The sequence below is a fragment of the Antennarius striatus genome, chromosome 23 (genome assembly GCF_040054535.1).
Source record: "Antennarius striatus isolate MH-2024 chromosome 23, ASM4005453v1, whole genome shotgun sequence".
Taxonomy (NCBI): domain Eukaryota; kingdom Metazoa; phylum Chordata; class Actinopteri; order Lophiiformes; family Antennariidae; genus Antennarius; species Antennarius striatus.
The window spans coordinates 6,232,719-6,252,237 of NC_090798.1; the positions used below are offsets into that span (position 1 = coordinate 6,232,719).

Consider the following 19,519-nt stretch of genomic DNA (forward strand, 5'->3'; position numbering starts at 1 on the left):
GGAACACAGAGGAAATGGTAACACAGTGCGTTGCGGGTGTTGTGGGTAGGACTTAGAGAAGCTATAAAGGGATGTGCGTCAGTAGTCACCGCTGAATCAAGACGAAGATGACGCTTTTCAACTGCTTCTTACTCGCCTCTCTGTGTGGCCTCTCATCCTGGAGTAAGTAAAAACACAGCTTACCCCATATTACCACATTTGTCAAGTGAGTGGGGATATGTATTTATGGTTTAGATTGACCATTTGAATCTAGGGGTTTCAAAAAATAAAGTCAAATTTAAAAAAAGATAGGTACCTCAATTTTCTGTTGTTGATTATGGCTTTAGTTTGCTGTTGATTTCTGCAAAAAAATCAATTCAATTATGATCCGTTTCATGCCATGTTTACATGATTTCTATTGTCTGATATTGTTCGCCAACAAGCCTTCTGTTGAAGTTCTGTAAAGATGTGTCCTTGTCATGAACCACCACATGAATCATGAATTCTTACCTCTCCCTTTATAGGTGCATCATCAAGGATATCTTTGATCCAAACTCCTGATTTAACCATTATGGAAGGGGCGAATGTCAGCATTGGGTGCTGCTGGACGGTCACGTTTAAAAAAGTGACTCTTAGCTGGCTAAAAAATGACACCTGTTTCAAAAAGGATCCCTCTCTGATGCCTGATAAACAGAACTGCTCATTCTTGACCTTTACGGCGATTACAAGAGATGATTCAGGGACATACGTCTGCATGTTGACGGTACTAATACCAGAATTTATTGAAGAAAAAGGAAATGGCTCGGTCATCACAGTAATAGCCAGAGACAACACAAACAACAACAAAACAAGAGGTAGGTGACAAAGTACTAGTAGCCTGATTGTGTTAATTCCAGAATAGGTTAGTAATAAGATGCAATCAGACAGTTTTACATTTTAAACATATGTCATCCTCAAATTGAAGTGAAAACCTTTCAGATTTGTTTGAAATGTACACATAAATCCGATTAAAAGAAAGAAATGTCACTGCAGTATTTCTTTATGTTATTAGATAGACAATCAGAACCCAACAGGACTATTCTGCTGCTACCTGTGATCATTCCTGTTGCTGTAGTGATTCCATTGGTCCTCATTCCACTCGCCTATTTCTGCATTCTGCGACGGAAACGAGGTACACAGGAATACAAAGCTCATTTTTCATACAACAAAAAACCGATGAAATGTGGTTTACAAGCACTTTGGTGTCCGTTTAATTTTCCTTCCAGCAGTGAAAGAGTGTTCACAGCGTACCAGAGAGTAGAGAAGCATATTACGGATTGTTTCCTGAAATTATGATGATTCCAAATTGAAATTGCAGTAATTAATTTAAAGGCATTCATGTTATACTTTTACAAGTCAAAGTTTGTTTCTTGGTTGGATTGATTCTGAACTGGATAACACAAAAACAACAGGACAGATTTCCACAAATGTTGGTGGGAGGATGGAATGTAGAAAGAACCAATCATTGTTTTTTGCAGAACCAGGCAAAAGGGTGAATTCAAGATGGCTTTACATCTTATTTATTTTTTTGGTTCCTTTCTACAACTGCGAGACAGTAAAAACTGTAAAAAAAAAATTAAATCACTTGTCTTTGTTGTGGTTGGGGTCAGGGTCCCACCAAGTTAATCAGGTGTGGTAAAGTTGCTGTTGGAATGGTTTATATCTGAATATTGAGGCAATAAAATTCAGCCAACGAATATTATAGTGATGTAAGACAAAGGGTGAAAAGAAAAGTTTTAAAGGATGCAATTAAAAAACAGTTACAGTCTAGTTTGGTGACAGCAGCAAGCTAAATAATACTAAAACTTACTAGAATAACAATTTGTGCCAAAGTGGTTCAAACTGTGGGATCCAGATGATGTGATCTAGCTCAGGTGAGATGGCTGAAGTTTCCTGACATTGTAGTATTAATTTGCTAAATGAAATTTGTTAGGGAAGGAAGTTTCTCCATATCTTTTCTCATCCTGTCTTCACTTCTGCATTTCGTACCAAGGAGATATTTATGAGAATGGCAACGTTTCAGTACAGACTTCTGTGTGGGTCCAGATTTATGAAATTAAACTACATTGAAGTTTGTGCGTGTGTGTGTTTGTCTCAGCAAAAGCAGCCAGGGTAATCTATGAGGTTCCCCACATTGACTCTGAAGAGGCCGAGATGGACCAACACAGCACCAGCTCCAGAGGTTCCTCTCAGTGGGTGAGTTCAGGGGAATACACATCTCCCACAGATTTCGGTGAAATATGTCACTATCAAACTTTCTGACTGGTGCATGGGGGCACTCTATACTTGCACAATTAAATAAAATCTTTCACTTTTGTGTCTAAAAGTGGGTGGAAATTATTATTATTAATAAGTAATTATTGAATGAGTAAATAAATAAAATGAAAATATATCTGTTATTATAAATTGTTAATTTAACTATTATTATAAAATTATTCATAATTTCCCTACAGGGATCATTACAGTAAATTAAAATTAAAAAAGAAAACAGAAAAAAAAAAGGTTTGTAGGCATTTACTCCATTCACTCCTATTATTTTTATGCTCCTTTGCGAGCACCTTAGGTGAACTCCAGGTGATTTTGTTACAAAAAATTTAATCTGGAGTGAACAAGACTGTATGTGACAATGGTTTTGTGTACACACAGGCAGTGTGTAATGTTTGCAGAAAGGTGTGAAAATGCACAGACCGGCTTTCTCAATGCACAGAATATCCAAATATGGCTTCAGTAATGCAGAAAACCTTGTTATAAGTATTAACAGGATACAAGACCATGAATACTTAGAAATAATGATTTAAGTAGCATGTTAATAGGATGTTAATGCTTTCTGTGGTTAGTCATGTTGCAATACTGTGGGCAACCGTAAGTACAGCAGAATTTCCAGTCTTCTTTCCAGTCTTCTATCAAACTTTGTGCACTGTTAACCCCTCAAGATTAACACACACTGATATACTGTACTGCTCTACTACACTTCTATGTGTGCTGGCAGTAATTGTGTGCATCTCTTTCAGTGCCAGGTACCAATGTATGAGTCCTTGGATTACTTTGAGCATGTGCAGCCTAAAGAAGTGGGTGAGGATCCGCTCAGATCGACATCCTGAACTCCTTTTTTTTAGCTACATTTCAGCACGATTATAATTATATCTTTACCTCAATTATATAAATATTATGAGTGTAAATGTTTTCTATTTTTTTATATTAAAGTTTTTGCCATATTTGTTGTCCAATTTCATTTGATGAAGATGATGTGGTTTAAGTACCTGCTTTTGTTTGTGGTATTGACTTTGCAGCAAACATGTACTCTAGGTTTCAGAATGTATTTGGTTGAAAAGACCACTGAATGGAAACGTTTGGGTTTAATATGTCATGACAGGAAATGGAAACAAAGCCTCTGATGGTTGAAGGCTTTCTCAGTGACCCATCTGTGTTCATTTTAATCACCCAGACGTCACAGATCTGACATGCAGCACCTAAACCAGTGAACACAAACTGAAACCACATTGTATTAATTTCTCTAGTCATAATAGCATGAGAAACTAAAGGTCAAGTTTAATTCCAACATTTCCACAGAACATGCAGCTTCACGCCACTGTTCTTTTTCTCCAAATCAGATAATGGTAGGTAGCAGCTGGGGCAGGATCCTTTTCCTGCAAATGAAGAGTCTGTCAGAGTGTTCCTGACATAAGTTGCTAAAACCTTTAGCTTATATTTTAACATCAATATTCAATTTTTACAGTTGTTTGCGTCTGGACCCCAAGGAGAAGAGACTGACTCCAGAAAAAGTAAGTTTTATTGCTCAGGCTGCAAACACAAGTGGGCAACCACAAAAACCACAAACACAGGAAAGGACAGGCAGCTGAGAGACAACTAGTAACACATCACGGGATGAAATTATCCAGGACCCTCTTTGGAGAGGACCAGGCCTTTTGAGAAGAGGCTGATGAGCAGAGTGAGAACTGTTGTTCCTCGTCAGCCGCTAGGAGCCAGCCACACCCCCTGCAACAGCCTGACCTGTCAAGAGAAAACGAGCTTAACACAAAAACAGACCTGCAGAGAATACAAAAAGAACACAACCATGACATCAATAATGATATAGGTCTAGAGGAAGTGCATAATTTGTTGTGTTTTTTTTTTAAGGAAGAGTTATTGGTGCCTGAACTAAGGTCAGCAATACAAACATTTACATTTTCATAGAAGGTGATCCTTTTTGTCACTTCAAATGGAGATTTAGTTTCTGAGAAGAATGAGAAACAAGATTTAAAATTTGATTTGTGGTAGCTGGGTCAAAAGTGGGTGAGTCTGTGGAATCTCTAACTTTGGAAATGAAACAAAATGCATCATCTAAACTGATGTGCCAATAGTCTGCTTGATTTAACCCCAAATTCATACCAGTTCTATGAAGTAGATGACATTCTGCATCTGTTGTTCTAAGGTCCAATTATAACTGCAGACCAAGTCATCGCTTCAGCAGGCATGGTGATGTATTGACTGAGTTTAGTTGAACTATATCCTAAATTTTAGATGCAAGGACTTTAACGTAATTTTTCCTTTTGATTTTAATTGGAATATGTTATGAAATAATTTGCCTGTGTAAATATACTTGTGAGTGATTCACTGTCATATTGCATTGTCATAAAAGCTGTGGGAAAAGTGTTTATATTGATAATCTAGATATCACTCACTAAGTGTAAAACTCATACTTCAAATTTAAAATCATATTGGGACCAGCATTAGAAATTCTAGCAAAAAGGATCTTTCATGATGGCTTTCTTCAGGCCCCAGAGCCGTAATTTTTGAAGATTATCGGCAACAATCTAGTCTTTGTACAAGTCCACATCATTATGTTTCAGCAAACTTTTCACGATCGTTCCTGACTTTTTGTTGTTTTTTTGTTCATTGGTTTTCTGTTCATATACTTTTCTGCTTTTCTGTTACTGCCACATTCATGATTCGCTGCACCTGGTTTGTTTCCCCTGATGGTTTCGTTTGGTCTTTAGCCAATTCGTGTTTATTTCTTCCCCTAGTTAGTGGATCATTAGTTCTACCTGAAACTAATGAAGCACCCTGGTCTGTCTTAAGACCCTTCTCTTCAGTTCAGTGCTGTCGCAGACTCTCGGCATAATTCAGAATTTGTTTGAGCAGGGAGTAAGTATGACAATCGTTATTGTACTCCTTGAAAGCTTTTTGTACGACCACGAGTTTCCTTTGCCTAGTCTGTTCTTCTTCTGGATTTTGGCCCCTTGCCTATTTGACCACAATTTTTGTCTTCGATGCCCTGTGTACAATCTTTGGCCTGTCTGGATTATGGTTTTGCCTGCCCCCTTTCTGCCGTCTTGCTTCTGATCATCTGGTTTTGACCCCTGCCTGGAATTGACTACGAGTTTGGAGTTTTGGTACTGTAAACTTGGTACTGTACACTGAGCTTTCCTGGTTTTGGAAACTGAGTGATTAAAGGATTTTGATTTTGTAACATTTTGAATCTCGCGGCTGGTTCCTTTGGAAGCCTTAACACTGGAGTCTAATTGATCCACTAGAATCTGGTTCCTTCTAAAATTTATTTTAGGAACACAGGAACTAAGTCTTGGATTTGTCTGGGTCAGATGATGACCTTATTTCAAACAATATAATAACTCATTGATGATGATTTTTCATACCAGCATTGGGCAATGTTGGCTGAGCAAATATAATACATTGGTAGGGTATTTTATCTGAAGATAAACCCACGCAATTTCAACAGGTTAAACATTCATATCATCGCAGATGTAATTTCAGCCAAGCGCTTTTGATCTGACCAAAAGGTGGACGGCTGTGCTGAGCCCATACCATGCTGTACAACCAATTTATATAAAACATACAACCATTTTAACATTACTTCATGTTAAATTCAAAACTGTTAAACTGTTCCAGGACATGTAGGAAAACACATTTGGATGTGCGTCTTCATCGATTATCATTCTATATTTCTTTTTGTTGCACCTTCAAAATACTAAAATACATATTGCTCAGTCATTTTTAAACTGTTCAGTGGTGAAGTCCACTGAACAGCTGTTGGGAAAATGAAGCAGCAAATTTATCTGTGCTACGTGGGGCTAGTGTCCTTTTGGGCAGTTGCATTTGTTAGTATAATAAAGTTTTTACTTGTTAAATACCAGCATACACAACAAACCACACCAGATGTGGTGACAATGGTCGTTGCTGTCATGACAACCAGTTTCTCCACCTGCCTCTGCCTTTCTTTATGTAAAGTTAAGCGAATCGGGGAATCAGTCGCCTTTTGTGTTGCAATGAAAAGACCTCTCCTTAAATCAACAGGTAAATGACTGTAGTACCACCAATCAGGGAGGTAGTGTGTACTCTGGGTGTTGTAGAGCTGAGGTTGCGTTGACACACTTGGAAACACCCTTAACAAATAATTCGTACCATAAGAACCAATGAACTCCAACGACTATAAAGGGTTGTCTCCCTCTGTCTTCACCCCCAGACACATCTACTGCTCTCAGTCGTTGGTTTCACTCATTGCCTCACCTACCAGCTCTTAAACCAGCAACCATGACGCAGCTAGAGACAGCCATGGCCATTCTGATGAAGACGTTTGACACCTATGCCGCAGGCGAGGGCAAGAAGGACACCCTGAACAACAAGGAAGTCAAGACCTTATTGGAGAAGGAGCTGCCTGGACTGCTCAAGGTACATCTCAGCAATGTAGAAGGGTAATGTTAAGGTTCTGTAGTTACAAAAGTAGCCTCAGGTGCTGAAATTGATCTTTTCATCTCATGCTTAAAAACCACAGGTTAAAAATGTTTTAAATTTAATTTAAGAAATTAAAACAGGCCTTCAAAGTTTTTGGAGCAAAATTTTGAGCAGCCACACCTTCACTAATGATGAATGTGCAGATGTGCCCTTTAATATACAGTATTTTATATATTTTTTGATGTTTGGACTCTTTAATTGGATTTAGCAAATTTCTGCACCAAAATGCCCCATTTTGAATTTTTCTTAAAACCAAATCTGAATGAGATGTGGTTGGAAACAAAGACTGACCACTGTCACTACGCTTTCCACATTTGCATGCAGTCACATTTAGTGTTGGAATAGAATCAAACAATCCTAATGTTGTATTTTTGGCCTACGCAGGCAGCGAAGAACCAAGGTGAAGTAGACAAGCTTCTCGGCGGTCTGGATTTTAACGGAGACTCGGAGGTCGACTTCAGTGAGTTTGTGATTCTGGTTGCTGCTTTGACCTGCGCCTGCCACGACCGATGCGCCAAAAAGTGAGCAGGGTGACTGCACCTCAGGGTGGGTCCAAAAGGACACAAAAATGACATACTGTTGTTTGTAAGGAGCGTGAATAAAAAGATTTGTGTTCATGTGTTAACTGAAAAATCTGAAAAAGAAAATAAAGATAAAGAATCAATGCCTGATCTCAGAAATGAGAAAACTTGCTTGTCTTGGGTTGAACACATTTTTACATCTATTTCACAATGAGAGCACTGCCTAGTAGACAAAGCAAGCAATAGTTCTTAAGTCTTTTGAATACGATGCCCCTCAGTGACAAAATGATGGTTATACGTTAAACTTGAAACATCTTTTTAAAAAATTTATAGCAGCAAGAAACTCAGATGCACACATATTCACCAACACCATTATTAAGATGGTCTAACCAGGAACCAGGCCAGGATTCAACAAAAGCTGATAAACATTTAGAACTAATAATTGTTATATACAATATTAGTAATTAATTTTTCATGTATTTATTTAGAAATAAAGTTAATGCTAGTGTGGCGGGAGCGGAGTATGGGGTGGTGAGGAATACCGGAATTGAGTCGACAACGCCACCTGGGGAATTGCACCCCAGGAAATCCTAAACTCAGATTGATCACACAGGTCCGTTATACCACTGGGGCGAGACTGTTTTCCATTAAAACAAACAAATTTTTATTAACAAAAGAATTAAAATAATACAATATGTGGCACACACCAGTTATGCCGTACTATAGGGTGAGCACTGGGGTCAAAAGGAAATAAGGGCTGGGGCTCCAGGCTTACCAAGCGGCAGGGACAACCAAAATCAAACGAATCACCCAGTGACACTGCACACACTCAAACCAAAAAAAAGGGATCGTGAAGAACGTGCCACCACCAAGGATAAAACTGCCGCTGTCAGCCCGCAGCACCTAACAGAAAAGGAAAAACAATTAAAACAGAACAGCACAAACTGGTGTGGACTAAATGATAATTCACATGATTTAAATATACAAACTAATTCAATAAACTAATGGCAAATAACAAAATGTAACTGAGAATGAATTAACCAAAATAAGAACAGAACCAAAATAAGGAACCAAATGAAGAACAAAAGGAAAATCAAAGAGCCAAATAATCCAAAATCAAATGTGCCATACTTCAATAAAATGGTTAAGAGGGCCAGTATGAAATAAAACCAGTATAAAAGGGCCAAGACTAAGCCATTATAAAAAAAGGCCAGGGCTAATGAGAAGAGCCAGGGTAGCAGCGTGGCCCAAGGAGTAGTGGTCCGTGGTGTCCTGTAATGGCCAGCGCGCCGCAAGCACAGCACACCCCAGGCAACGGGAGGATGTGCGTCTCAAACACGCCTGGGGTACACAGCCAGAGCGGGCAGGTAAGACAGACGCGCTGAGCAGAGCTCCACACAGGTCAGCCCCTCTCCCTCGGCCCCCGACAGCCAGCCACACTGGGCGAGACGGTTGGGTACCTAAATGGCGACCACACGACAGGTTCAAACCACCCAAATGGGAAGCCGTCTGGGGAAACTGAGCTGCCGATGCCACGCCAAACAATTTGCGGCCACGCTGAGCCACAGCCACTATGGGAGTGCATGAGGAGCAGGAGAGAGCGGGCGCGACCGCACGCACCTGAATATAACAGTGTGCGTAGCACCGCCCCCCCCATCAGTGCGCCACAGCTGTGCGTAAAAGGCTGACACAGTGCCAAACAGTGACAGGGAGGGAAATAGCCTCTGGCTACACTAGCATATCTGTTGAATAATAAAATTAACCCAACGTGTCAATTTATTCCATTGATAACTTTTTTATAATATCTTGCATGAAAGCAAACATGCAATTAATCTTAAAATTTTCTTCAATGTCCATGTAATATGGAATAAATTTTAAAAAGTGAAAATATGAGACACAACGGGACAATTTTAAAGTATTATAAAACAAACCAGAGTGAAATTGACGTGTGCATGCTGCAGTCGTAGAAAAAGGTAAATAGATTTATACGAGTGATGGAAACAAAATGTTGACTGTGGTTGATGTGTACATGAGTAAACACATGCTGGTCGAACAGTCTCAGGTTAGAACAGTCATATTTCCTGTAAAAGTAGGGCATGGTGACCTATAAGCAAATACAGAGTCTTCAGAGACTGGAGATTCTCTCATGTGTGTATTGGCCGAGGAAAGACTTGAACTTTATTTCATAGCATAAAAGGTGGCTAGAAAGGTGTGACATTAAGTCACAATATTAAAGTCACACCTTCAAGGTTCACCCCTGTGCTAACGGAAGAGAACGCTTGAGAAATCTCACTCGAGTGGTCCACACATTGTGTTACCTGCTGACGCAACACATTCGGTCACATCAAGACTGTGGCTGCTTCTCATTCCAGTCAGGGGTCACAGGGTGGGCTGTTTCCGACTCACATATGTCATAAATACCAATACAAAACAACAACGGGTCTTTACTGAAATACAGCTGGAGCCCTAGTTATGTAGTTGGATATTAAGTTTATTGAGAAAATATACTATTTGTCCCAAGCGCAGTTTATCCGCATTAGTGTAGAAGCTAGGGCAAGTATCAACCTCTAAAAGATTCAACCCTCTGGGGAACTATCTCTTGTTTTTTGTGGAAATATTTTCTCTGATATGACCTTGTTCGATACCATAAGGTGTACAAAACTGTGGTGAGACAAGCGATGTTTTTTGGTCTAGAGACAGTGTCACTGAGGAAAAGACAGGGGACAGAGCTGGAGGTAGCAGAGATGAAGATGCTGAGGTTCTCTCTGGGAGTGACCAGAATGGATAGGATCAGGAATGAGTACATCAGAGGGACAGCACATGTTAGAGGTTTTGGAGATAAAGTCAGAGAGGCCAGACTGAGATGGTTTGGACATGTCCAGAGGAGAGATAGTGAATATATTGGTAGAAGGATGCTGAGTTTTGAACTGCCAGGCAGGAGGCCTAGAGAAAGACCAAGGAGGAGGTTTATGGATGTAGTGAAAGAGGACATGAAGGTAGTTGGTGTGAGAGAAGAGGATGCAGAAGACAGGGTTAGATGGAGGCAATTGATTCGCTGTTGCAACCCCTGAAGGGAAAAGCCGAAAGGAAAAGAAGAAGACCTACAACCAATGCAATACTTATCCAGACACCAATTTCTGGCAACATTCCTGAGGAATCTTAGCCCATTCCTTTGTTTCCCTTTAAACAAAGCCTTGAGGACATTGAGGTGTGCATGGGATTGCAAGGTTCAATATGCCGAAGCTTCCTCTTCCTCAAAGGTGGTGGGACTTTTTCTTCTCTGATTTCTTGTTACTTGATGAAATCAATGTGACCCATTACTCGCTTATGGTTTCCATAAGAAAGCAAAGCATCACCGATCCACTGCCATGCGTAGCTGTAAATGGAGGCTTCATTTCATCATCATCTACATTTTCCCTTCTGAGATAAACTTGATTCATTTGCCCCAAACATTATGGGTTGATCTCATCCAGAGAAAAACGTCTGAAAACATCCATGTCCTTTCTTGAAGGTAGAGAATGGAGCTCTTATAGAAGGGTGGGCCTTAACAGAAAAGTCTCTCCTGTTAAAGTAATTGTCTTATTGTGTCTTGTGTCTTATTTGATTTGATTATTATTAATGGCTGATAATGAACACAATTAGCCAATAAATTTAATTGGTAATTGGCTAATTTCACTTGCAAAGCTTGTGTATTCAGGTTGAAAAACCTGAATACACAACAGCTCTTTGATAACTAATTTGATAACTAATTTGCGTTGCGTTTGTTCCGCTTCAGAATGTCGTGCAGTGGAGGGGAAACTTTAGAACATGCTAAAAGTTAGTTCATTCTCTAATCAGACATGAAGCTGCCTGTTATCCACCTCTGGGATATTTTCCCTCTGTAGGTCAGGACATGGGTCTCACTGGCCGAGTGACACACTTACTTTCTCCTTCTGGAACAGTTGTGTAATTAAAGAATGCCTGTGCTGCCCTCTAGTGGCATTTTGCCTCCATTCTCCTCCTGAATAAAAGGCATTTGTTGAACAGGGGCAAGGTTCCATCTTAATAATAATCGCTGGCATTATGACTAATCACCAATGCCATCTTGAGTGAGTCATTGCTCCTCGTGTCTGTGTGACTGGGGCTGATTTCTCTGTACAGGCTGGGGTCTCAGCGCTGCTCATGAGAGGCTATTGGCCTGTAATCGGTTTGCAAGGTCACTGAGCTCAGACTCTCCTCTCCCCTCTTCCTCCCTCTGTGTGTGTCTCTCTCTCTGTCAGGGCATTATGGGAGCTTATGGGGATTAGAATGTAGCTTTGGAGTCAGGAGACACAGGTGAAAGGGATAATGTTTTTACTGTATGTTCTGGTGCATATGTTCACTAGTATTTGACCACTTATTACATTATTGCATGTTATCTGATATAACCAAGAAAGAGAAAATCTGACGTGTGGATTCTATATCATCTAATCAGTAGATAATATAGAATCCACACATCAGATTTTCTCTTTCTTGGTTCATATTTAAACATGTGTTTTAGTTATTAGTTTTTAATCTTCCTGCTTAAAATGCTTCCTCTAAGCTTTCAAACATTTACTGATATGCTTCCCTGAAAAATGGCCTTGACATACTGTCAGACTTTCTGACAGATTGCCTTACGAGAAATGGAAAGAATATTGACTTAAAATCTCGCGGAGGAAAAGGTCACCTGCTCATCTCTCTCTGAAACGACAATACTCAGGTCCTCCCACCGGTCCCTGGGTGGGGCAGTGGCAAAACACACATGAGATGACTCATCAGTGAGCCGCCTCATTCCTACATCGTCGGTGTTAGCTTTAATATTTATGAGGTGCCCTTGAGCAAGGCACCGTCCCCTCACAACCTGCTCATTAGACGCACCATGAGGGAGCTGCCTGCTGCTTTTGAGGTCCCACAATCAATCACACACTCTGTTCAGCTCGTTCCACGTGAGCAGGTCAAGGCATCATGAATACCTTGTTCTGTTTTTAAAGCCACACATCTCTGGTCATATGAACTTTAGGCACAAACACGCTGCTGTTTTGCTTTCTAAACCTGAACCCACTGTTTTTCTTGGGAGTCATGGGTTCATCTGAGGGATTGAAGTCACCCCACGTCTGGTACCGTTGAAATCAACTGACATGTGACTGTGACGCAATGGTTTTTATTCATGTCTGTTTCAGCTTATGATATAGTGCCAACAATGCAGAACAAAAACTAAAAACACAAAAATAAAAAGGACAATAGATGAAGCTGCTATGATTATTCAATACCACTTTACAAAAACATCATCCAGTTGTAATCTGGTTACAAATTAGGATTTATTGTTATAAATTCATCAATGGATGGTTGTAAAAATGAGCAGCACTACCCAAAACTGTATCAATAAGTTCTGGAGTGGGTCAGCATGAACAGCAACAACTGTGATAGGCAACAGTGGAATTGTGCATCAGGAAAGCTAAAGTCAATGCAAATAAAAGTACATTTCTCTATTAAATCTTTTTCTACATGACTTTTACATCATTTAATGTTGCAGGGTTAATATTATATTTATAAAGCCTCAATTATTTATGTTAGCTATGCTATCTGAAAACCCCTGGAGGGAGCCACAATATATAAAACTGATGCGTAAACCAAAGTTTTAGAAATTGCACATCGAAGGCTTTTCCCAGTCATCCAGGTTGTGTGTTGTTTAGGTACAAACACGCTGCTGTTTTGCCTTCTAAACCTGAACCCACCGTTTTTCTTGGGAGTCATGGGTTCATCTGAGGGATTGAAGTCACCCCACGTCTGGTACCGTTGAAATCACTTGACATGAAATTAACTGAACTTGTTGGAAGATGTTTCTTTAGTTCTGAGACGAACTAAATAAACCTCTTGGACAAGAGGGGAAACAATAATAACGTATAATCACATAAACTCTGCACAGCAGACAGAACACAGTTTAACCAAAGTACAATACGTTAAAGGTGTGGCATACTGACAGATGGGTAAGTGTCTGTTCATACCAGTAATAGTTAATGTGTGAGTTATGCCAATGCGCTTACTGAAAGTAATCATGTGCTGAACGGAGGCTTGTGTAACAGCCAACATGCAACCATCAGGGAGTTACTCCAATACCTCACATTCCTGTCGGCTGAGAGTCATTACTGTCAAACAAGATGCCGGTGTCTGTCTGCTTTAAGGCCATGTGTCCTCTGCTGAACAGGATTATATGATTCATTACAAAAACTGACTTCTCAACAATAAGCATGACTGACAGACAGCCGCAACCCTGATTCAAAAGAGTAGGTTTTATAGCGAGCGCAAATAAACCAAAAGTGTTCCTCTCTCAAGGAAGACAGTATCGACACTGTCACCTTTGATCTGCGTGAGCTGCAGGCTTGTAGTGCAACATATATGACATATAAAGTATTTCTATATGTTCATATATGTTTTTTCAGCTTTCATTCAAGTTTAGACGTTCCACTTAAATTCAAATTAAAATAAAAATCAGCTCCATGTTCTTAAAGTATTGGAGGCAGTTGTGTGCTTGTTTGTGCAGCCCCCAGAAACATGATTCCAGGTTCAAATGAATGAACCTGAATTAATACTTATCCCAGTTTGGGATTGCACATCCCAAAGTGGGATGGTATAGGTGTAATTCAATGATCCCAGTTTGGGATCATGAAGTATACCTATCCATCCAAATTAGCTCATTCAATTCTGAGAAACTCCAAAGTCGTTTTGATGACTGAGAAAGTTCACATCACTTTGGGTCAGCAAGAGGATGAGAAGATGAGAAGATATTTTTTGGTGAACTGATCCTTTAACTATCCTGCATGTGGCTGTTCCATGACAAACAAGGCAGTCAGACACTGTCCACATCTTGTGACAGCCCTGAAATCAAAATTTTACCCTGACCTACTTTCATAATGGCTTCCTGAAAATGTTGTTTTTTGTTTTGTGATTATATCTTTCTATCTTCCTGAGATATGTGCAAAAAAATTCATAAAAGTTGAAATTTGACCTGGACTTCGTTTTCGCAAGGTCAAGGTCATCATCTCATTTTGATCCCCTTTGCCGCCCGAGTAATATGCTTTTTGTTTCATCTTTCTATCTGCAACGTTTGTGAAGATATTTGGAGCGTAATGTAATAAAAAATTTCTAAAGGTCAGAATTTTTTTTTTTTTTTTATAAGAGCCCAATAATTTCATAAAACAGGAGGAAGAAGAAACTGTGTTTGTTTGTTTTATTGCATTTGGCCAGCAACAGTACGCAATGAGAGGAATAAGATATTTAGCAACAGGCTCAGGTATTGTTTGCATACACAACACCTGTTTGAAGGCAGCAGTTCATTGTTGGTTCTGGAATTTTATCAGGAATATGCAAAACAATTATCATCAGAACATCAGCAATCAGGAAGCAAATTCCAGACTGAGGCTCAGAAAAATTTAAAACACCACCACTGGGAATATTTTGACAGAAAACAAGCATTCAGTAAAATCTGAAGCGCCTATTAAATTAATATTCTAAATATACAGACAAACATATTTTTTTTAACAATAAGCGAATACAAGAGACCCTTTAAGATATTTCAAGTGACTGGCAGCCTCCTTTAATTTTATTTCATGAATGAAACAAGGAATACATTTAATATTATTTTAGCTCCTTTCTATTCCTATTTCTTTAAATGTGTAATTTTGTTAAGAAGACTCTGGTCCATGATAGAAAACAGAGTCATCAGCACAGGAGAAAGAGACTTTGTCAACCTGTTATCTGTAATCACTCGCCGTCTGCAGACAGAAGACAGGTTAAGAGAGGGCGTGAAGCTGTGCTATTTGCATTGAGAGCACATTCATACCTGCGCTGTGCTGATAACAAGCTCTCTGTGCAAAGACTGGGACTCAGTGATGTAATCTGCATTTTCCTGCTTTTACTGCCACTGGCCTGTGACGTCAGTAGAAACCAGCAACGCTTGTGTCGTCCTGTTGAAAAGAGGCCTGTTCTCTGTCTTGCTGTACTGTTCACACACAAACACACACACACACACACACACACACACACACACAGTGACAAGGAGACTTTGTCCTACATTATCGTCAGCAGCCATAGAGACGTCCTCCAGCACAAATGCAATTAGACATTGTCACATTGCTTGACCGAACACCAGCGTCAGCCAGCGGGCATCTGGATTCATCCAGAGCCATTGGCACCCAGAGATCCTCGTAAGCCCTCAGGTCCTCTCTCCGACACTTCAGCTCTTTTAGATCGTCAGTAGGAAACAACAACCACATTTACTTTCTTCTTCTTCACTAAACAGTCAATTATCACCTCATTAATTCATGATGTATTTGTTTGAGTGCCTAATGGAGCTATTTCATGCAAAAATGATCGAAGGTATTTTAAAAGTTGCTTTAGTAGCTTCATGCTTTGTTTACAGGTAAAATGTGTGATTAGAATAGAGCCAAGGATCAGCTAACTGATCTCTATCCACTGACTGATCACAACGCAGTCACAATTGAAACAGCCTCTTTAGATCCGACCAATTAAATCAGAAGTAACACCTTATTTCAGATTCAGACCTGATTTTATCTTACATCAAAGTGAGCCAGTTCCTATCCCATAAAGATGCTGATTAACATGTTAGTACATTTATTCAGATGGATAAGAAACAAGGTTCTTTTCCTTGTTCAAAGAGCTTATATGAATTTGCATCCAGCTTTCTATACATCTTTTCTGTTTTCTGTTTTTTTTTTCTGTTTTATTTTAGAAATGTTGTATTTTTGAATACACAATTTTTAAAAAAAATAAGGAATCATGAAGTACAGGTTTTTATTACAACTGTGCTCCTACAACTATGAAACACTTGTCCAAAACATGTGAGACACTGCGAAGATAACTGAAAAGCTGTATTTTTACTTTGACTTTTATTTAATCTTATATTATATTGTATTCACTTCATTTCACTCATATGCCTCTGCTGCTGGAGTTCACTGCACTGCAGTGAACTCCAGCACACAATGACAAGCACATATCTCCAAGACATAAAATATGAAAATGTTTTCATGATAAACAAGAGGTCCCTCAGGGTCCCCAGCTCTGAGGGTTTTAAATTATAGACAGATAGGAGTTAAATAAGTGCTCCCTATTAACGACACTGTATATCTTTTTAATTCTTAAAATTTCAAAAAAATTAGTTGAAGAGGCACATTTTGAACACACATGATAGCTACATATTAAAATGCATTTTGAGTTTTTCCTCAGCTGAGACAAATCCCACTCAGAGCATGTGTCTAAATCCAACTGTAACCATGGAAACAAAATAACTACAAATTGTAGAGGTTCATAAATAGCAAAAGATACATGTGATGAAAGTTTTGATAACGGAATATTATAGTTTTGAGCTATGCTAAAGAAATAAATGTGTCATTCATACATAACTCATTTTCATAACCTCTCCTCACCTCCTTGGAGGGCGAGAAGAAGAAGACGTTTACTCTGTTGATCCTTTTGGGGGTTCCCTCAGGGAATGGAAATTTTACACTCGTATGTATGCATTACACACATACACACACACACACACACACACACACAAACACAACGAAGAAACAGAGGGTCAAGTGAAGGACAGAAACATAGCAGCATCCTAAAAGCTGCAACAACAGCAATATTAATGATAATAATAATGATAATAATAATGATAATAATAATAATAATAATAATAATAATAATAATAATAATAATAATAATAATAATAATACCGCAGTGCACTGGTGTCGTGCCTGGAGTGTCCCCCGCCTCACGGCCTATGCCAGCTGAGTTAGGCTCCAGCTCCCCGTGACCCGCTACGGTGGATGAAGCGGCAGAAGATGAATAATAATAATAATAATAATGATAATAATAACAATTAAAACTGGATTAAAGTTTTTAATAAAATTGTTAAGTGGTTCATAGTAAATTTAGTTTAGAAAAAAATCATCTATGATGTAAATAAGTAAGGAAACAAATCTATAGGAATTGTCTGCCAGAATAATAGAAATTCTTCATATCAGGATAATTTCTTGCTTTTCTTCCTTTCAGACATTAAGTTTATTCAAATAGAAAGAGCTGCTGTTTTCAAAGAACTGTAAAAAAAATTCAATTAAACTCTGCTTTTCATTTAGAGGGAGATGGAACAACAGATCCTTCATGTCCAAAGGCTTGAGTGTTCAAATTGAACCCACAGCGGAAAGAAAGGGATCCTATCCCATCAGAATCATGTGAAACAGACTGTGAATCAGACTCTCTACCCTGAAAACAGAGACCCTCATAGAAAAGAAGTGAATTATTTACATTCCAATACATAATTGAATACAGTCTTAATTACACACTCTCATTCTCATCCATCTATTTTTTAGCTCCCGATAAAAGTTTGTATCACTCAGACACAAAGTAAAAACAAGAGAATGGGATTAACAGAACAGGAGGTAAAATATACAGTATATGCAGTACTGATTTATTGTGATCACTGGAGTTAATCTGGAGTTTGTTTTTATTATCCTTCCAGCTGGCAAAGGTGAGTTATGACAAACTGGCCTCAGTGCTACATTGTGCAACTGTGAGCACAGGAAGCAAAACATCAGTCGAGCAGACCGGTCGCCGTCACTGACGCCTGTGTGAGACCTTAAACAACATGTGGGTGTGCACACACATCCCAGACAGTGGTAAACAGCTCTGAGACAAGAAAAAGGAACCAAACTCATGTGATTTGTTGGGCGGGGGTTTGCAGGGGGTGGGGTTTGTTTCTTCCACAAGGATACTGATTTGTCTCTTTGCTTCATGCCTCTTGGGATTCTGCGAGAGGATCATTGTCGTGAGAAGTGTGTCAACCACAGAGGTTAGAAAAGTTTAGAATATGATGCATCACACATGTTATCAGTCTGTCCTATGATAAAGCATAACATGTGATTATAACCTGATGATGATCAACAGGTCTCATGAGGTCATTCAACAGATAACCAGGACAATACTCATTTAACTTTATCAATAAACTGGGATTGGATAAATGCATCCAGCCAGATTTGTTGAGGGTGAGATAAAATAATTAATTTTAAAATGATTACTAATTTGCTGCTAATTTTTGAAATGGTGAACAAAAATAGTTTCACATTCATAAAGGTGATATTGATGTTTTGTCTGTACTTTATGATCATAAACCTGGAGCCAAACTTGTTGCACAATCTGCGTGTAACTATACTATATTAACACTGACTTGCCCTAGTTATGACATGATGAGTGCTTATAAGGTGGAGGTTAAAGGTTAAATGTTGCAGAGAAAAAAAAGTTAGAATACAAACAAGACTTGTTTATCTACTGGAGCAAAAGATGTGGGTAATACAGTATATAATACGGTCTATACACAATTCTAAGACCGACTGTGATGAAAGCAAGAAAATATTTTCTACATTGAAAACATGTTTTAATTTCAAGATCCATCCATTATGCTCTGGCAATCTTTTAAGAAAGTGTACTTTGAAAATTATATCCTTTATCTTGATTTGTGAGAAAACACAAAAGAGTAAAAAGAGTAATGTCTATTCTGGTCCTTAGTTTCACGGAAATCATTCATACATACTGTATATATTTTGCAGATCTTGCCAAACCAACCAACAAACAGAAACTGTAACCTAGAGGGATGTAGAAGTCAAATGATGTTGAATAAGTGTCTCATTTTTGATGGCTCAGCTGTAGAGCAATCGTCTTGAAGACAGGATCGCCCAGCCATCGGGCGTTCGAATCCCGCTCCTGCCAGAAAATCCAACCGAATGTGAGTCGACGGTGGGAGGCCACTGCCGAGGCGCCCTTGAGCAAGATGCTCATTGGGGCGCGACCCGTCACTCCGCCTCCCCTGTACTCTATTATGTCCCCTCTTGACTAATTGCATGCCTACAGGCCCCTAGTGTGTGCTGTGTTCAGGGGACTGTAACCTGTAACCCCGTGTGTGTAATTAACACATATATGTACATGTGTGAAGTGTGAGTGTAAAAAGAATTTCCCCAAGAGGGATGATTAAAGTATAGATTATTATAATTATGATGTTTAGCTGCAACTAGATATTAAAACTGGTTCCACTACACAAACCAGTTCTTAACCACAACCAGGAGCTACCTGGTCAAAGCGCCACCTAGCTGACTTACCTTGGAAGACAAACTGGAATTAGCCATTATCTTACCTATTTTAAAAAGAGATAGAAATATACGGTAAAAATGATT

General features: G+C 39.1%; 2 protein-coding genes across 3 annotated transcripts; both read left to right on the forward strand.

The window, feature by feature from the left end:
* The first annotated feature begins 11 nt into the window (after positions 1-11).
* Positions 12-3,233, forward strand: LOC137590668 (uncharacterized). Of its 2 annotated transcripts, XM_068308376.1 has the most exons (5): positions 12-162; positions 504-833; positions 1,031-1,150; positions 2,117-2,214; positions 3,030-3,233. In XM_068308376.1, the coding sequence occupies exons 1-5, from the start codon at positions 108-110 to the stop codon at positions 3,117-3,119; spliced, it is 693 nt and encodes a 230-aa protein (XP_068164477.1). In that variant the 5' UTR covers positions 12-107; the 3' UTR covers positions 3,120-3,233. The 2 variants fall into 2 exon arrangements, with proteins under 2 accessions (XP_068164477.1, XP_068164478.1); XM_068308377.1 differs by lacking the exon at positions 1,031-1,150.
* A 3,250-nt stretch (positions 3,234-6,483) lies between these two features.
* Positions 6,484-7,432, forward strand: LOC137590669 (protein S100-P-like). The gene is made up of 2 exons (XM_068308378.1): positions 6,484-6,705; positions 7,153-7,432. The coding sequence occupies exons 1-2, from the start codon at positions 6,568-6,570 to the stop codon at positions 7,291-7,293; spliced, it is 279 nt and encodes a 92-aa protein (XP_068164479.1). The 5' UTR covers positions 6,484-6,567; the 3' UTR covers positions 7,294-7,432.
* Positions 7,433-19,519: the final 12,087 nt, after the last annotated feature.

What these genes read in the sequence shown, in the direction of transcription:
- LOC137590668 (XM_068308376.1), top strand. Translation starts at nt 108, where the DNA reads ATGACGCTTTTCAACTGCTTCTTACTCGCCTCTCTGTGTGGCCTCTCA. An exon ending in GTGTGGCCTCTCATCCTGGA is followed by an intron (nt 163 to 503) that starts GTAAGTAAAAAC and finishes CTCCCTTTATAG; the next exon opens with GTGCATCATCAAGGATATCT. An exon ending in CCAGAGGTTCCTCTCAGTGG is followed by an intron (nt 2,215 to 3,029) that starts GTGAGTTCAGGG and finishes CATCTCTTTCAG; the next exon opens with TGCCAGGTACCAATGTATGA.
- LOC137590669 (XM_068308378.1), top strand. Translation starts at nt 6,568, where the DNA reads ATGACGCAGCTAGAGACAGCCATGGCCATTCTGATGAAGACGTTTGAC. An exon ending in AGCTGCCTGGACTGCTCAAG is followed by an intron (nt 6,706 to 7,152) that starts GTACATCTCAGC and finishes TGGCCTACGCAG; the next exon opens with GCAGCGAAGAACCAAGGTGA.